Consider the following 16,934-nt stretch of genomic DNA (forward strand, 5'->3'; position numbering starts at 1 on the left):
ACTTGGTCTAAATATACATACAGATTCCAGTAGATGTTGGTGCGATTAGGAATGAAGAGATTAGTAAGAATAACCAAGTCAAAACAATATTCCTGTAAGACTTCAAATAAAACTATGTGAGAATTAAGAGTTTCAATAGAACATTTATTTCCCCCACATGAGAAAATACTGTTTCAGACAGGATATTTGGCAAGTAGGTAAAATCTGCAGTTTATACAAGCGTAAAACATCTTATAAACAGGTACAAGCTCAACAACGTTCTATAATAAATACAGGCTCTGTGCTTCGTGGTGCAAAAAAAAGGGATTTTTACTAACAGTTTGTGAAGTTTCCTTACAGCACGTACATTTTTAAAAGCTTAACATAACTAACTCAAGGTCACAAAGCCCATCTTCTTTTAAAACCCATTTCAATAGTTTACCTTAAATAAGCTTTGATTTGAAACTTCAACCAATATATAATTTAATTCTCTCTTCCTCTCTCTCGCTCTCTCTTTCTGTGTGTTCCATAAATAAATTACATTTCTGTGTATCAAAAAGTGATAATATTTAACCACAGACGACTGGCTGCAAATCAGACAAACTCTAAGTATATATTTTTCTGGCAACTGAATGATACGCACACAGTCGAGGACAAGCAGGATACACTTTTGCAGCAAGCCAGTGATCTAATTTTTTTTCTTTCTTTTTTAAACAAATATGTACAGAAGAGATCTTGTTTCTTCATACATCCAGGTGACTGAATTCATACACAAGATCCAAATTAAATTAGATATCATGATAAAAAAGTAGTTATATACACGAGTGTCTTAACAATATACAAGAAGTGGTTTGTAAAACGTTAAAAAGTAAAAAGCTATTGTAAGAAACATGGCAGTGATCCATTCACACGTTTGCGCACGCGCACACACGCGCGCGCACACACACACACACACACACACACACACACACACTCGCCAGCTGATTCATTCACTCCTTTGTATTAAGCGAATCGTTGTCAGAGAACAGATACCGTTAGATGTCTATATCCAGCCTTCAGACGGTCCACACTCAAAACCACGGGATTTAAAGTGACACTAGTTTTAAAAAAAAAAACAAAAACAAAAAAAACAAAACAAAAACCACAACACACCTCACAGTTACGTTCATTAAAAATCTTTTCTCTAACCCACCCAGACTTTAAGAGGAATAAGAAAAGAAAGAAAAAAAAAAACCACACAAATCAAAAGCATGGCTGCAACTCCTTCTTGACACTGGAAAGAAATGCACGGAACTTGCATTCAAGCAACTTCACCTCTCAATATTACTCTACGAGACTAGTAGAGCGAGAGGATTGGGATGCAGCCGTCTGTGCGTATGCTGTTTGAGCGGTAGTGATGAGCTCAGGTAGTGATGCTAGGAATCCTCGCTACAGGTAGCTGGAAGCGATGAAGCCGTGGTCACTGCGCACTCGGCTCAGGTGGATCATGGCTCGGTCGTAGGCCACCTGTACGGATTTGCGGATGCTCGTCTTTCGGCCCTCCATCAGACGCAGTTTGTCCGCCGTGTCGTCTACGCCCAGGGGCAGCAGCTTCTCCCGAGGTAACCACTGCCTGCAATGGCATCAACACAGCCAGTGAGTTTTTCTACAAATGCATCTAGACAACTTCATATACAACATTTATTTAATAACATAGTGTATACATTTTTTAGGTGGTGGTACCCGTTATGACACTTTACTGCTCCAGGGATGCGATACACTGACTGACAAGTAGCTGCTTTTTTTTTCTTTCTTCCTTTTGTCCCACTTTTGGGATTATTTACGTATAGATTTATTAATAAATATTCTACCAAAAATATTCCCCCTAATTAAAATCATCGAATCCTTGCACGTTTGTATGTAGGCCAGTCACAAAAACTACTTTTTATTGAACGATATACTGTCACAGAAATAATTGCGATAAACGATATTATTGTTATTTTAAGACCATTTTATGCCACTGATATAAAAGCATGATAATGTACCTAACCTAATTATCCAGACAGGACTATTTGCATGTAACGCAATGAATGTAAATGTTATGGGCTTGGCCAGACAACGTTCTGATGCATTTTTGGTGAAGAGCTACAGCACCATCTGCTGCAAAACTCGAAATTCCTTAAAAAGTAAGTCAAACCAATATTAAAATATACGGGCTGTAAATATTACATTATTATAGCATTCCATTAATAGGAGTGATGCGCAGACGACTCTTATCTGGCATACATTTCGAAAGCTATGTCTGAAACTAAAAGGATATTTATATAAGTTTATTATGGCTTAAAAACCCACATAACTTAGAGGTCCACAGTAAGATCACATCCCTCCGCCACTGACATCGGGTGCTGTTAGTCACATGACATAACAGTTGATTACACCTTCATGTAAATCCTCCCCGTGCCTTTCTATATTGCTCTCAGTGAAATGTTATGCAGATTTGATCTACGCCGCAAATACCAGGTGCGTTTGTTGTCAAAGAAGAGAACAAGGTAGAGTTTCTCTCCAGCCTCCTCCTGTCTCTGTTCTCCGAGCCGCAGCACATCTGCAGGTGGCACAGGGATGGGCACGCCATTATGCAACACACCCTCCTCCGGCATGTCCGGATCTATGATCTACCACAGGGAGCATAAAAAAAGAAGAAAAAAAAAGAATTAGCCACATATTCTACATGTCAACCACCACAGGCACGTTTTAGAGCCCAGTACTGAACAAACAACACCCCCCCCCCCTCCACCACCACCAAATAGCATGCTAAAACTAGGATTAGTGTTTCACTTTATCTGTACAAATCAAAATTTACCAAACATGGGGGTGGTAAAGTATTCTGCAAACAATTTTGACCAACGAAATGCCTACACGCAAGGAATTTTTAAAACAAAATGTGATAGAAAATGTCACTATTACTTTCACTGTAAGAGACATTTACCAGACTTTACTGAAGACTGACGTATTCAGAAGGTTACCACTGTTTGCAAGCTTATGGTTGTATAGCAGAGTGGAGGTGTACCCCAGACTGTTTTATTAATCCCACTCGAGGATTTCTGACCAATCCTGCCCACTACTGCAGTTATTTTCATATATCCCAGCAGGCAATATTTTCTGATGTACTTTAATGAATGAGACCTGAGGATAGACTCTTTTCAGAATCATCGTTCACTGCATACATTCAATTGGATACTATAGACTTAGAGCTAAAAACTTCAATGGGGGGATAGCCTTTCAAACCACTCAGTACTGTTTATGGTACACAGTTGTGGATGACGACTGACTCAATCACACTATCCGGTGTCACCCAGATGATGATGGGTTCCCTTTTGAGTCTGTTTCCTCTCCAGGTTTCTTCCCCGTGTCGTCTCAGGCAGTTTTTCCATGAGACTGTCGCCTCTGGCTTGCTCATTAGGGATCTAAATCCACATCCAGATTCCGGTAAAGCTGCTTTGTAACAATGTTTGCACTTTGTAAAAGTGCTAGATAAATAAATTTGAGCTTCAATCGACGAAGCTACTGTGACTCGGACCAAGATAACGTGGTTACTGAAGATGAAGGAATAAATGATTGAATTAGTAAAAGCTCATTTACACCAGATGTAGTACATCACACATCCTCCTTGGCCAATATGCTCCTACGTTAATAAACATGAACTTATTTGTCCCACAAGCTTCGTTGGCATCAGAACAGCCGCTGCAGACACCCACGTCTTTTCTTGAGTTCCACAGGATCCCAATCTCAACGTACACGTCTACAGTGGAGTAAATACGACTAAAATAACTGGAAAGCTGCAGAGCACCATCTCTCACCAGAGCAGGGTAGGACGGATATCCTCTGCACTTGGCCCACACGAGGTCCAGAGGCTCGGGTTCTGCATCGCTTTCTATAGACAGCATATCCACTGAGAAAGAGAACACCACAGACACAATAAAGATTAACTTTGTGCCGTCAATACAAAAATACTTTTGAACTGATATTTGCATATGTAGCCTGATGTTCAAGGTTGATGTCAGTAGTAACATCATCTTACCTGGTCCAGTGTAGTCCGAATCTCCATTAACAGTCTCTAGGAACGGTACTTTGGACAGCGCCGGTTTTCCTCGACTTTTTTTTGGTGGCAATGTACTAAAAACATAAAAAAAAGGTAATCTGTTACTGAGAGCTACAATTTAAAATAAGAAAAGGAAAAAAAAATGAAAAAAAACAAACAAACAAAAAAAAAACAACACATCGGATGTTTGATTTTTTCTAATTATTAGGAATAAAATGCCATTGGACAACAGAAAAAAAATGCACAGAAGTCCCTCGGCATTTATGTACACTACCGCTCAAAAGTTTAGACATGCTCATTCATTTTAATTACCCCCCCCATTTTATAACAACAATAAAGCCATCAAAACTCTGTAATAACACAAATGGAACTATGGGAATTTTGTTGTGATAAATAAATAAAAAATAATTGAATATTTTAGCATCTTCAAAGTAGGCACCCTTTTTGCCTAGAATTTCCAGAAATGTATTCTTGGCGTTTTCTCGACCGATTTCTTGAGGAATTTCCCTGAGATGCTTTTTAAACAGTATTAAAAGGAGTTCCCACTGATGCTGGACTCTTATTGGCTGCTTTTCGGAATATTTCGCTACAAGTCGTCCGTTTAAAAAAAAAGTATATTATTATATATATTTTGTAAATAAAATGTTAGTTTTCTAATGAAAGAAATGAATACGTTGGCACGATTATATTTTTGTCTACAACACCGTTTTCAAACGTTTAATCGCACACCTTCAGATCAAAAGCTTTTTTAAGATCATGAGAAACATTTCAGTCGAGTGTCCACAAACTTTTGACCGGTAGTGTGTGTCTCTTGACTTGATAGGCAGGTATTAACGCATAAAGTTATTTAAACGAACACTAAAAGCACAGCACTGAAATGATTTCTCCTGAAAGGATACGACAATGTAAAGACTACTAAAAGTTTTATAAAGTCTAGAATGACTTTAGCGTAGTAGTCTCTTACATTTCCTTTTTGAGTATGGGCGAGGAGCTGCTGTCAGAGTCTGAACCACCATCTTTGTGCTTTTTGAATCCGTTTGTGAGAACTGTGAACACACACACAGAACAACTTTAGAAATGAGTAAGGCCCACACAGATAAGCAACTGCCAAAACCACAGACCCTCTTAAACTATGAGTAAAGACTCTCACCGTGTAACTTACTGAAAGCCACATGCATCTCAGGCCTACTTTCTTACATGGTCATAATCCAATAAGACAAATCATTAGAATCTACAACCACAGGTTCATATTAATGTGCTCGTAGATGTTTTATTTATAATATGTGTTAGCGATTCTATAGTAACAGCTCATTCACCGGGACTGTGGCACACATGATCAAAGAATAATAATCAGATTTTTTTTTTTTACAATGTCTAAATCAGTGATACAGTGACTTTTTTTTTATAAGGAGATATTTATCGAACATTTGAAGTCTCACATTTAACATTCGGAATGAATCTCCAGTGTCAGCACTTTGCAACAGTCAAATAGTCTTGGAACATGCATGTATTGGGAAATAATCAACTTCAGCATGTAACAGCAACTAACAACAGGCTCCTTATAGTCAACACCATATTATATATAATTAACTAAATACGGCTATGTTCCAAATAAACTTTCTTATTTTTTTGCTGTATTTGTTCTAATGTTTTTTTTTTTTAAGCTTTAAAAAGTAATTAGAAGAGAAACAACAACCACATGTCTTCCCTTAATCAGCAGAACAGTGAAAGACTCATCAGAGTTAATGCCTTAAGTAATTTTACAATTACTCATCGCAGTACAAATTAGTCATTACAAAAGGTTGCAATACCAGTTTCTATAGCGCGAGGCGGTGTCTTCTCTTGTCGCTCCTCAGGACTAGCGCTGCGGCTGCGAGCTCTCCGACTGGCCGGGGTGAGAATGGGTGGAACCGTTGCCTCTGTGGTTAGAGGGGTAGTAGTGGTAGTTGGAGGGGTAGGGTGCTGTGGCGTTCTACTCTCACCGTTCTGCAGCTGATTGTCTTTGTCGCGATGCAGCTTGGCACCGTTTTTCGCTTTTCTGAACAGGATGGAGGTGCGGCGACCCACTCCTCCTGAAACAGGACGTGTAGGAGATTCAGTGTTTGAGACGCCATTGAGCAGCTTCCCCTCGCTGGGCGACAACACGGGTGGGGTCTCTCGCACCCTTGAGTTTTGAGAGGCCACGTCGACCTCTGAATCTGCGTCTGGACTCTCAGTGCTTGGTTTGAGGGCTTCAGAAGGGGACGTGGTTTTAGGATCGGTCATTGGCCGGAGAGTGGGGGGATCCAGTGGGGTCTCTCCAGGAGGAGGGGATAAGGCCAGACCGGAGGGTTCCAAGGTGGGAGGGGGTGTGGATTTACAATCATCTAGAAATGAAAAGAGGAGTTAGAATTAGTTAGTGGGTGGATGGAAGATGATATCCAGTGCAATCATTAAGAAGTTTCTGTGCTCGCATAAACACTGACTACTGTTCAAAATGTATTAAAGTTCACCCAAAACTTAAATCTATAAACTTTTGTTTACACTGAATAATGAATCTCTAATACGTATTGGTTCGAAAAAATATCATGCGCAAAAACAGGCACAAAAGATACAACATTTTGATGTATTTTTCCATTTTAAAGACACTTGACTAACACATATGCCTGGGTCTGGGCTGGTTTACAAAAGACATTATCGAGTTTTTAAACCCATCAATCTTTCATGTAACCTTTGTCTGAGGATGAAGACAAGTTGTTCTCAGCGTCCATGTCTTTGTCCTCATCATCTTCGTCATCATCCTGCTCGTCCTCTTTAGCGTCTCCGTTAGAGAGGTGGGAGTTACGGCGGTAGCGGATATTGTTGATCTCTTTGCGCAACAGCCGAATGCGACGTGTGCGGGCTCCGCTCGAGCGCATCGACGTCACCACATCCAGCTTATCGAGCAGCTCCTTTAGCTGGTCCTCTACTGTCATGTGCAGCCGGTTCTCTGGGTCTAGCAGGGTGTCCACTGCACAATATACACAGTATACTGATGAGTACATGATGAGGAAAAAAACTCAACTGGCTTTCTTTGGCCAATCTGCAACCTAAGGCCTTTGTAACACAACTGAAGTCTGTAGAATTCTCACATGGCATAATTTTATTCTGTGCCTGACATACAGAAATGCCTAGATAGAATTTGGAGGATTTCTGCACTCAGACTTGAGTGCGATTCAGATGGAACTAGTTTCCTAAACGCAGTTTGAGTTACAATTCTTATCACCCGACGTCTGTGATCCCGTGTACTGATTCGGACAGGACTAGCATCTACGCGTTTACTACAGACGTGGGAGTGTCTGTTTTGTATACTACCAGTCAAAAGTTTAGACCCCCCCCCCCCAATTATATAATCGAGTGCAGAAATGAAGGTGAGTAATCACCTGACACTGATATTACAGTGGCCAGTCTTAACAACTGATGTGATTTGGCTCTTCTTATTGATTTTATTAGGTTATTTCTTCGCCGGGTACAGGTAGAAAAACATCTACATCCGTACTGAATTGCACGCAGCAAGCAGAAAACGCGCAGTAGAGCTTCTGCAGTAGTTCATGTTGGCCAAAACACACAAGGAAAAGAGTTGCGAAAAAACATAACCGGCAATCACAGACATGCTCTGGAATTTTTTACTTCAGAGGTTGTGTGAGAAAAACACAGATTTGGCAGATTCGGACGGATTAAAAATAGCAAAGTACGTCTGTGAATTTCTCTAACGTCCTGCTGGAAAACTAGTCCTGTCCAGATAGCGCTATCGAAAACCTGTGAAAATAAGTAAGAGATTATTATGCAGCTTGTAGTAGTAGGTTATGTACTGAAAAAAAATGATTAGGAGTCTACATATTGTTTTATACACAGTTTTTTTTTTTTTTACATTTTATTTCAAGCGTTTATGTCTAGAAAGAGGTATTGTTATTATCTGACAATGGAATAGGACGAGCATACTCTGCTCTGATTGGTCAGATGTCCCAGTCTGTTGTGACTGGTCTACCGCTGTCAGCGTGTGTCGAAAAGGAAACGGCCACTACCTTAACGAGTTTCAGTGCCGTCTGTCAGCGAGCAGCCGATGAAGACCAGAGGCGGGGCTTTTGTTACCAAATTATGTAGGTTAGTACAGGAAGTAAGTCTGGAATCACTAATGAATTGTTTCAGCTGTTCAGAATCGGTTCCTTCTTTTGGGAGTCAATAACTCTGTCGTGCGCTTTGATTTTTGAAACTTTGCAGATTTTTTTTACATTCACAAACAGCTCTAACACACACTACATGAAAGGTAATATTTGGAAAAACCATAATAGGTGCGCTTTAAATCAAAAGAATCGTTCACTACTCATTTCACAGAACTCGCCATATTGCATATTGTATTTTGATATACAGAGATCGAACATGATGGATATGTTTTGTCCCCTGCCACTCACCGTCCTCCAGGGTGCAGCGGTAGTAGTCGTTTTTGTGTGGAGACTCTGGTAGGTGCATGCCCGTGTGAGGGTCCAGCCCCGTGTTGTGAGCCTGCCTCAGTGCGTGGCGCAGGATTGCACCCCCTAAATCACGTAGACGCACCGCCGCTTTGTAAAACACAGTGTCCTTAGCGTTATAGAGCAGGCAGTTGGAGATCATAATGTTGAAGTCAGCCTCCAGGTCTGAAAGCGTGTGGTACTGGTGAGCCTCCAGCTTGGACCTCATGGTGGAGAAGTCCATGGGCTGAGAGACAAACTCCAAGTAATCTGGTACCTGAGATGAACAGAGAATGTATGCCTTAATATAAGTGAACCATACAGAAATGCTAGTTCTTTTTTTTTTTTTTTTTACAAAACAGGGAGCTTCTCTTATCTTCCTAAACTTAGATCATCACTCTTATTCTCAGAGGTTAGAACACTTGGCCTGTACCTCTTTAAGGTTGACCGGCTGTCCAAAGATATGTGCTACATCTTTCTCCTGCAGCTGGTCCAGAGTGGAGCGCTGCAGCATGAGAGCAGGAGTCAGCTGCATCTCCATCACAGCCTGGTGTACCTTCACCTGCATGACACCGAGTGAGAGTCGATTAGTCTAATTATACACTCTCTACACACAATGGACACCAAAAGCACTGTAAAATAACATCAAGATCCTGCTAGAACTTCTACTGTGTGTGTGTGTGTTTAAAAGCATCCCTGGCACGGCAAGTACACCAGACATAAGGGAAGGCCAGATATGTATGGAAAGAAACAATATAGAGTCGGTTAGAGTCTAGTGAAGAGTTGGTTCGGTGGTGAAACGATACTTGCTCAGCCCCTTGTCCGTTTGGACGCCTGAAACAATGAAATTACTGCAGGCCTCGATAATGCTGCAGGCAAGGCATAGTACGTTCTCACGAGGTCATCTGTTACGTTTACCCCTTTCTTAAAAATAGCTAAACCACAGCACTTAGGATTTCCTGAATCTGATCAGTCAGATGATGTTGATTCATTTTCTAGAACAGCACACAAGCGAATATCACAGGCATGCACGGACTCTCTATAAACAAACGTGTGTGTAACTGTTAATATGGTGAGAAGATGTTTATTTAGCATTTTTGGAGGGCATCTCCAGTGTTTGGACAGTGCAAGCTGCATTAAACGTAACAATGAAAGTATAATGTGTCGTTCTTTAATGAATAAAAATTGTAAATCAGTGGCAAACGGCTATGGTAGAAGAAGAATAATAATAATTAAAAAAAAAAAAAATACTTCAGAACGTGCAGTTTTGGGAACGTTGTGTCAGGCAGCATCACACCTTTTCTTTTTTGGCAAAACCTGACAGTACCTGCTCCCTCTTTAGTTTCTCTCTCTTCCGGATGAGCTCCACCAGGAGCCGTGCTCTCTCCAGATCATGACGCAACTTCTGCCAGTATTTGAGTTCTTCTCGCACGGCGCTGACTTTCTCGTCTGGTTCGGTCTGTGCACGCACACAAACACACACACACACAAACGGCACACACTATAAGATTGGCCAAAACATGGTGGAAGACACTCTTCATAATCACAAAACGTGAGAACTTGTTCTTGGCAGGTTTTCTGAAGGTTATCTGACCAACACTCTCTGCTTTTCTTGTGTGTAGCTGGCTGAGAAAATCCCATCAAGCCAAATAACCAATTCATACACGGACAACACAAATGACCATGGTAGAGACACACAAATATTGAAACACTACAGGAAAAAAAAAACCAACAAAAAAACAAAAACAAAAACACACACCTGATCCGCGCTCCTCTGGGCCTGCAGATGCGAGTGTAACCGTCGAATCAGAGGCACTCCGTTACGTGACTGACGCTTCAGTAACCAATAATTGTGCAACCTCTGCATAAAATAATTCTTCTTTTGAATAATAATACCTTTAAAAACTTTGTTTAACCTGTGGAAACAACGACACAAATAAGATCAACATAAATAAATGTACGACTATTTACGAGATACTTTACTTAGGAGATAATGCAAGTACTGAGAAAAGACAATTTTTTAAACAATATTTTCTCTGCTAGTGGATTGTCAGGAAAAACAGCAATGCATTTTTAAAACCCCAGAAAAAAGGTGTTCTATGAGACACCTAAAGATGAACACAGAAGTTGGTAGTAGTTGGTTAATAAAATGGATTTTAATCATCCAGTCAGAAATTCTTCAGTGGGGTAATAAAGGAGTCTTATTTATTAAAGTATGTCTCTAGCCTTAGACACCCCACCCATTTCTGGTACCTTTTTTTTTTTTTTTTTTGCCCACAAGATTCAAAGTCTTGAAGATTTCAACTTCTGAAGAAGATACCGTCAATGGACTGAAAAAGGTTTACACAATCCAGTCTTTAAAAGCTATTAGAGGGTTTTGTCAATGTTGAGTAAACCAGGTAATCTCTCATGCTCGCTACAGAAAAAGGACTGTCATTGGTCATCTACCACATCACTCACGAACATAAGCAGGCCTTGGTCATGTTCACTGACAAAAAAACTTCTCAAGTTCTGGTTCTCAAGACCATGAAAGTATGATCGATACGTACAATATCTCAGGAAAAATGTGCTGCGGCATGCCTTATCGTATTGACCGTCATGTCACCCATCTCTACGTGTGAATACAGATCTACTCACCGGTGTGGGGGAATCTGCGGCACGGTGACCAGTGGCGTTGATGCTTTTTTGGATGATACTTCTGGACTTTTCTTCCCCTTCTTCTTCTTCTTCTTCTTGAGCTCCTTCTTATTGCTTTGTGAGGACTTTATCAGCTGAGGACTCTGCGCATAGGCACTCATTCCTCGACTGGCCCGACAGCCCAGCACCCTCCCTCCGTTCTCTTCGTCATCAGACCCCTCCTTCTCGGGCGGCGAGTGTGCCTCGCAGAATGCCGTCTTCTTCACAGAAAACGTTGTACCGTTGGCTGTGGTCTCTCGTACCGGCTCGATTTTCATGAAGAGTCCAGCCCTCTGGGCACAAGTCACGTGGAACGCTGTGTAGCAGTTGGCTCTGTGGCATTGGATAGAGGCGCCACGGCCCTTCTGCATGCACAGGTAGCACGTCAGCCTCCAGCGAGCTGCCGGGATGTTGTTTACACCCTCAATGGGCTCGAGAAATACCGTGTTTGCAAAGCACACCTCAGGAATCCAGATGGCACACACTACGTGTGCCCAGCGGCCATCACTCGTCTGCTTGAACGCGCCGCCTCTATTCGGGCACAGCGCACAGTCCACAGGCCGAGAAGGAGACTGAAGGCAACGACGGCAAAGCCAAGGGCCCTCGGGCACGTACGGCACACCGTAGCACTCCTGGTGAACAGCCAGATTGCACACGTCGCAGAACAGGATCACGTTGCTGTTGAGGCACTCGTCATCCAGGCACACACAGCAGAAGGCGTCCTCATCCACGGCATTTTGAGGGATTCTCGACTCCAGGAATGACTCCTTCTCTAGCCGGTCCATCAGGAGTTCAAAGGTGTCTGCCGATACAGCTGTCTGGCTTTCAGATGACCGCTTCTCATTCACCACCTCTAGCCAGGCCGCGTCCTCCTCATCCATGTCATACTCAGCCTCGGCCTCCAGCTCCTCCTGTGACTTCTCCATGTAACGATAATAGGCGGTGGGGAGAGGCGGAGCATCAACGGGCTCAAATGAATCCAGAACCCTAAACGTGGGCTCGGGTAAGGCTGAGCAGTTGTTATTGTGCTGCTGGGCTGAGTTATGCTGCGTGTGATTCTGTCTGTGTGAGTTCTGAGAGGAAGAAGATGCATTTTTGGAGTCCTTCTTTCTGCCCTTCTGGCTTGCAGACCTGCGGCTTGGACTGGCCACAACTGTTGCAGATGTCTGCTCGCTGTTCTCTTTGTTGCTGTTGCATTCAGCCATGTCCTGTGCCATCATTTCGTCCTCCGTGATAATGGCCAACGGGTCAAATATGCTGATGCGGTGAAGCCGGCCATCCAGGTCCACCTCCACCATTTTTTGGGCCTGGGCGTAGGTCAGGGTCTCTCGCGCCGGGGAGACTTTGAGTCTGTAGGGGGAGGGCGAGCGGGGTTGTGCGCCCCCTCGAGCTCCACCACCCCGAGGTGTAGCAGCATCGCTTTTCCTGGCGCCAAAACCCCCGGGGAGGCCCCCTCTCCGGCGTGGCTTTCTCATGGACACCTTTACGCAGCCAGGCTGAGCCTGGACCTACACAGACGCACAGAAAACCAATAATATTATTGCAGTTCTCCTTCAAGGCAGACAAAGCCAATCAGGGATGCATCAATCTCATTTTTTTTTCTCTTCAATTTTTGATATGATGCCAATATCAGAGCTCTGAGTCAATACTAGACCAGTACATGATACTGATCCTTGCTAATACTGTACACAAGTTAGGTGAAACATAACAGTTTGATGGCAGCATCCGATCGAACCCAGGATTCTGGGCCAGTATATGGCTTTAAACCTATACTTTTTTCGTTTCGTACATCCCTAGTGCCATAATTTCAGCGATTTAGACATGCAAATTAAATGTAAAAAAAACTTCCATACACTCAACAATAAAGCCTATATATTGTCGATTTCCAGATTATGCACCACTTCTAACGCTTCCTGGTGCGTTTTCTGTCTTTTAAAAAAGTTCACTAACTTCTAAAATGTCCAAAACAGAGACTGATATGCAAGTATAGTGATCGGTTTAAATTAGGCGACCAGTGAACTACTCTCAAAGGATCCATCAGTAACTTAACCCCCTACGCGCGGTCATGATCAACGGGGATGTGTTTGTTTACAGTTATGAAGTCATGTGCCTTTAAATGCGATGCGCGCGCTGCTTCTTACCGGAAGTGGTGACAAATCCAACACAGGTCTCAAAGCTATTAACTTTTTTGACACATAATTTACAGGTAATTAATTACATGAGCACCCTCAATACAGTACCTAAGTAAAACTACCTGAATAATGTGAAATGACTACTCACGACTGATCCCACGAAAAACATTCACAACTTGGACAGCTCATAAACTTATGAATAAAGTACCTGTTATTGTCTACGCTTGAAACGTTTAAAAAAAAATTAAATCAGGGACTTGAGAAATAACAACATTAAAAAAAATTGTATAAACATAAATGTATTGAATGAGTTACCTAGCTAGTTATACTATCAAAAACTAAACTAAAACAAACACAAACCTGACACTGTATAGAGGAAATAAGAACCAGCAATCATACCGTAACGTTACACACTGAGAGCTAAGGCAGTAAGGTCGATTATTACATCTATAAACTGTTTATAAAATGCCAAATACAAAGAAAATTAGTTAAAAGATTAGTCAACGGGCCGCGAGACAGTTCACAGTGTGTGTTTTTATTTTTGCCGTCTCTGGGGGCGGGACTTTGACATTATGCTCAAGGCCTCCATCGCGTCGCCTTTTAATCGTTTAACATGCCAGTAATTTCAGCATACATATTAGGGTAAAGTTGTCTGATACTTTTTCCATCACCGCTAATCCGAACAATGATCCACAGATCGAGAAAGTTACGTAAAAGTTGTTGAGAATTTATCACTCAAGTCAGACCGCCGCCAAGAACTAGCAAGTTTTCACAGCGAAACAGCACTTAAACAGCCAATCAGTGTTCTCAGAACGCACCTCGAGTCCTCGTCTGACCAATCACAGTCGAGCTAAATAGTCAGGCTAGGTTGTGTGCGCTCATTTCTAGAACGAAATGTCAGCCATATTAACGGTCTACCAGAACTTCAGGTAGAAGTCCATGGTAACAGGACTGTCACGCAAATTTAACGATTTATTCGTGGCAGCAGTGCAGTACAACGCATTTGCAAATTCTTGTCTATAAATTGACGGCTTATCAAAACCGTGTACGGTGTCAGTGAGGCTGGAAAAGCGCTCAGTAGATGAACTAGTTAGCTTTAAAACATGGACCAAACTCATACCAGTCTGCCCGTAAACCTATTATTCAGGCTAATGTTTTGCTAGTTGCTGAGCTAACTGCTGACATTGACGAGCGCACGACAGGCTACATTTTCGCAATACATTCACTGAATAAGTGTTAAATACACTGCAAACAAGTAAATAGGTGCAGAATTACCTTAGCTTTAAATCAGAAACACCAAAAGAATATCGAGCGTGAGCCTTTTGCAGAGCCTCTTTCGCGCCCGCTAGCTACTACCTACTAGCAGAGGGTTTTCTGAAAGAAGGGGGGGAAAAAAAGCCGGTAAAAAAATAAATAAAAAAAATTTCGCCGATAAAATGTCCCCCTTAAATGTCCTCAGTCTTTCATGGTATAGTCGTGGAAATACATTCCTGGGCTCATAAATGCAAATATATTCCCCTTACACGAACAGAACAGTTCATATCTAAACAGATTTCTGCCGTAGTTTCTCTGACAGAAAGAGTAGCAAGCTAAGCTAAGCTGGCTATTTTCAGCCACATAATGTACCGACGTTGGCTTGCTAGATAGTAAGCTAGATGATACAGACGGAGAGAGCGGGGCTTTCAGTCAAGATAACAAGAACACGCCCCTTCACAGAAAGCAGGCCATTTACACCGTCTGCTTTAGCTATTAATCATGTTGTAGGATATTTATTTAACGTCTGATAGACCAAAAAAATAATTGTAATTAACATTCATCTAGCTGAGACCGTACGTCAAGGCTTGTACTAGTGGCCATGGTTCATGGAAAAGGTGCAGTGCCTGCTAGCTTCAGCTGCACTCAATACAACTATTGGCAACTGGCAGCTGCAATCAGAGCTTTAGCCAGTTAGCACAGAGGCGCTGCATACCACTGAGGAAAATTTCAAGCTTAGTAGAGAGAAATGAGCATGTTTTTAAGGCACTTAAACGACTAAACGTCTTTAAAACGTGTCAGTAAACTGCAGCATACACGTGTCGTTCTCATATAACAGCTTTAAAGAATTATGTAAAAGAAAAAATACTTCATTATTTGAGGAACAAATATCTAGAGCACTTCAAATTAAGCCTTGGCTCCACTGAGAATAATTAAAATCCTATATTCTACCCTTCTTTCACTTATTTTTGTCTGATTATTAAATAAGCAAGAGGATTTGATGATGCCTTTGGGGATGTTTATTATTATTATTTAAAATGAATAAATAATTAGAATCCTGTGTAACATATTTAGGGTACCGTAGTGTACCATTATGTGAAAAAGTTTGAATACCCTTAAAACAAAATTAATTCATCTTAAGTAATCTATCCTGGTCAGTGTTGTTTTGATGGATTCAAAGTCTATTCTGGAATCATTGGATATGGGAGGAAGAAATACATATTGGATGGGACACCGGTCCATCTCCGGACATCATATGCACAGACGCTCACACCTAAAGGCCATATAGTGTAGCCAGTCTACCTACCTGTATGTTTTCGGGAGGTGTGTGGAAACCGGAGAACCTGAAGGAAACCGATGCAGACACAGGGTGAACATGTTCAAGTCAGGACAGACAGTAACCCATGCTCATGATCGAACCAGGAGCCCTGGAGTTGTAAGGTGGAGAGACTACCGGTTGTGCCACTTTGCCATAAATCAATGTTACGTTTAGCGTGTTAGGTTTCTCACATGTTCCTTCGTTATCACAAGCTGCAAAAATAATCCATCCATCCATCCATCCATCCATCTTCTATACTGCTTATCCTTTTCAGGGTCACGGGGAAACCTGGAGCCCATACCAGGGAGCATTGGGCACAAGGCAGGGTACACCCTGGACAGGGTGCCAATCCATCGCAGGGCACAATTGCAAAAATAATCAAATAGTTTATCTGTCTATTCGTCTTCGGTAACCGCTTTATCCTGGTCAGGGTCAAGTTAGATCTGGAGTCTATCCAAGGAATATTGGACACAAGGCAGGCATACACTCTGGTATGGGACCTGAGTCTGCATTCACACATTTAGCGTGGCCAATCCACTTACCATCCTGCTTTTGGGAGATGGGGAGAACATGCACAACTCTGCACAGACAGTAACCCCGAGCTCAGGATCAAACCCTGGAGCTGTGAGGAGGCAGCGCTACCTGCTGGGCCATTGTGACACCCTTAAGACAAAATGAAAAAGGCCAATAAGTGTTACATTTAGTCTGTTAGGTTTAGATCAGATGTTCCTTCATTGTCACAAGTAACAAAAAATAATCAATTAGTTAGCCATAAAATCATTAATATTGTGACATATCTGTTCAATCTTTACCCATTTTCTGGGAGAGTTTAACAGATATGTCAAGAACTGATTGAGGGAAACATAATAAATAAATAAATAAATAAATAAATAAATAAATAAATTTTATGGTTTGGTTTATGGTCTTCATTTCTGACTTATTGCCATCCTTTTCTGAGTAGATCAGTTTTAATATAGAGGTACATTTCCCACTTTCACTCAGATTCCATGGGGGATATAAACTTTTACAAC

The 16,934-nt window shown here is 41.7% G+C and overlaps 1 protein-coding gene across 6 annotated transcripts; it reads right to left on the reverse strand.

Moving 5' to 3' along the window:
- Window positions 1–127: 127 nt before the first annotated feature.
- On the reverse strand, window positions 128–16,746 carry brpf3b (bromodomain and PHD finger containing, 3b). 6 transcript variants are annotated; one of them, XM_053625620.1, is made up of 13 exons: window positions 14,607–15,260; window positions 11,161–12,707; window positions 10,283–10,439; window positions 9,851–9,982; window positions 8,957–9,085; window positions 8,488–8,800; window positions 6,768–7,046; window positions 5,869–6,423; window positions 5,022–5,103; window positions 4,037–4,131; window positions 3,816–3,907; window positions 2,476–2,630; window positions 128–1,591 (listed from the first exon to the last, which is right to left on the reverse strand). In XM_053625620.1, exons 2-13 carry the CDS (start codon window positions 12,672–12,674, stop codon window positions 1,408–1,410), a joined length of 3,687 nt encoding a protein of 1,228 aa, XP_053481595.1. In that variant the 5' UTR covers window positions 12,675–12,707; window positions 14,607–15,260; the 3' UTR covers window positions 128–1,407. The 6 variants fall into 6 exon arrangements, with proteins under 6 accessions (XP_053481595.1, XP_053481592.1, XP_053481590.1 ...); XM_053625617.1 differs by lacking the exon at window positions 14,607–15,260 and adding an exon at window positions 15,892–16,746 and having other exon boundaries at window positions 3,816–4,131; XM_053625615.1 differs by having other exon boundaries at window positions 3,816–4,131; window positions 14,607–15,262.
- Between the last annotated feature and the right edge of the window lie 188 nt (window positions 16,747–16,934).

This window comes from Ictalurus furcatus, chromosome 5 (assembly GCF_023375685.1).
Source record: "Ictalurus furcatus strain D&B chromosome 5, Billie_1.0, whole genome shotgun sequence".
NCBI classification, from domain to species: Eukaryota; Metazoa; Chordata; class Actinopteri; order Siluriformes; family Ictaluridae; genus Ictalurus; species Ictalurus furcatus.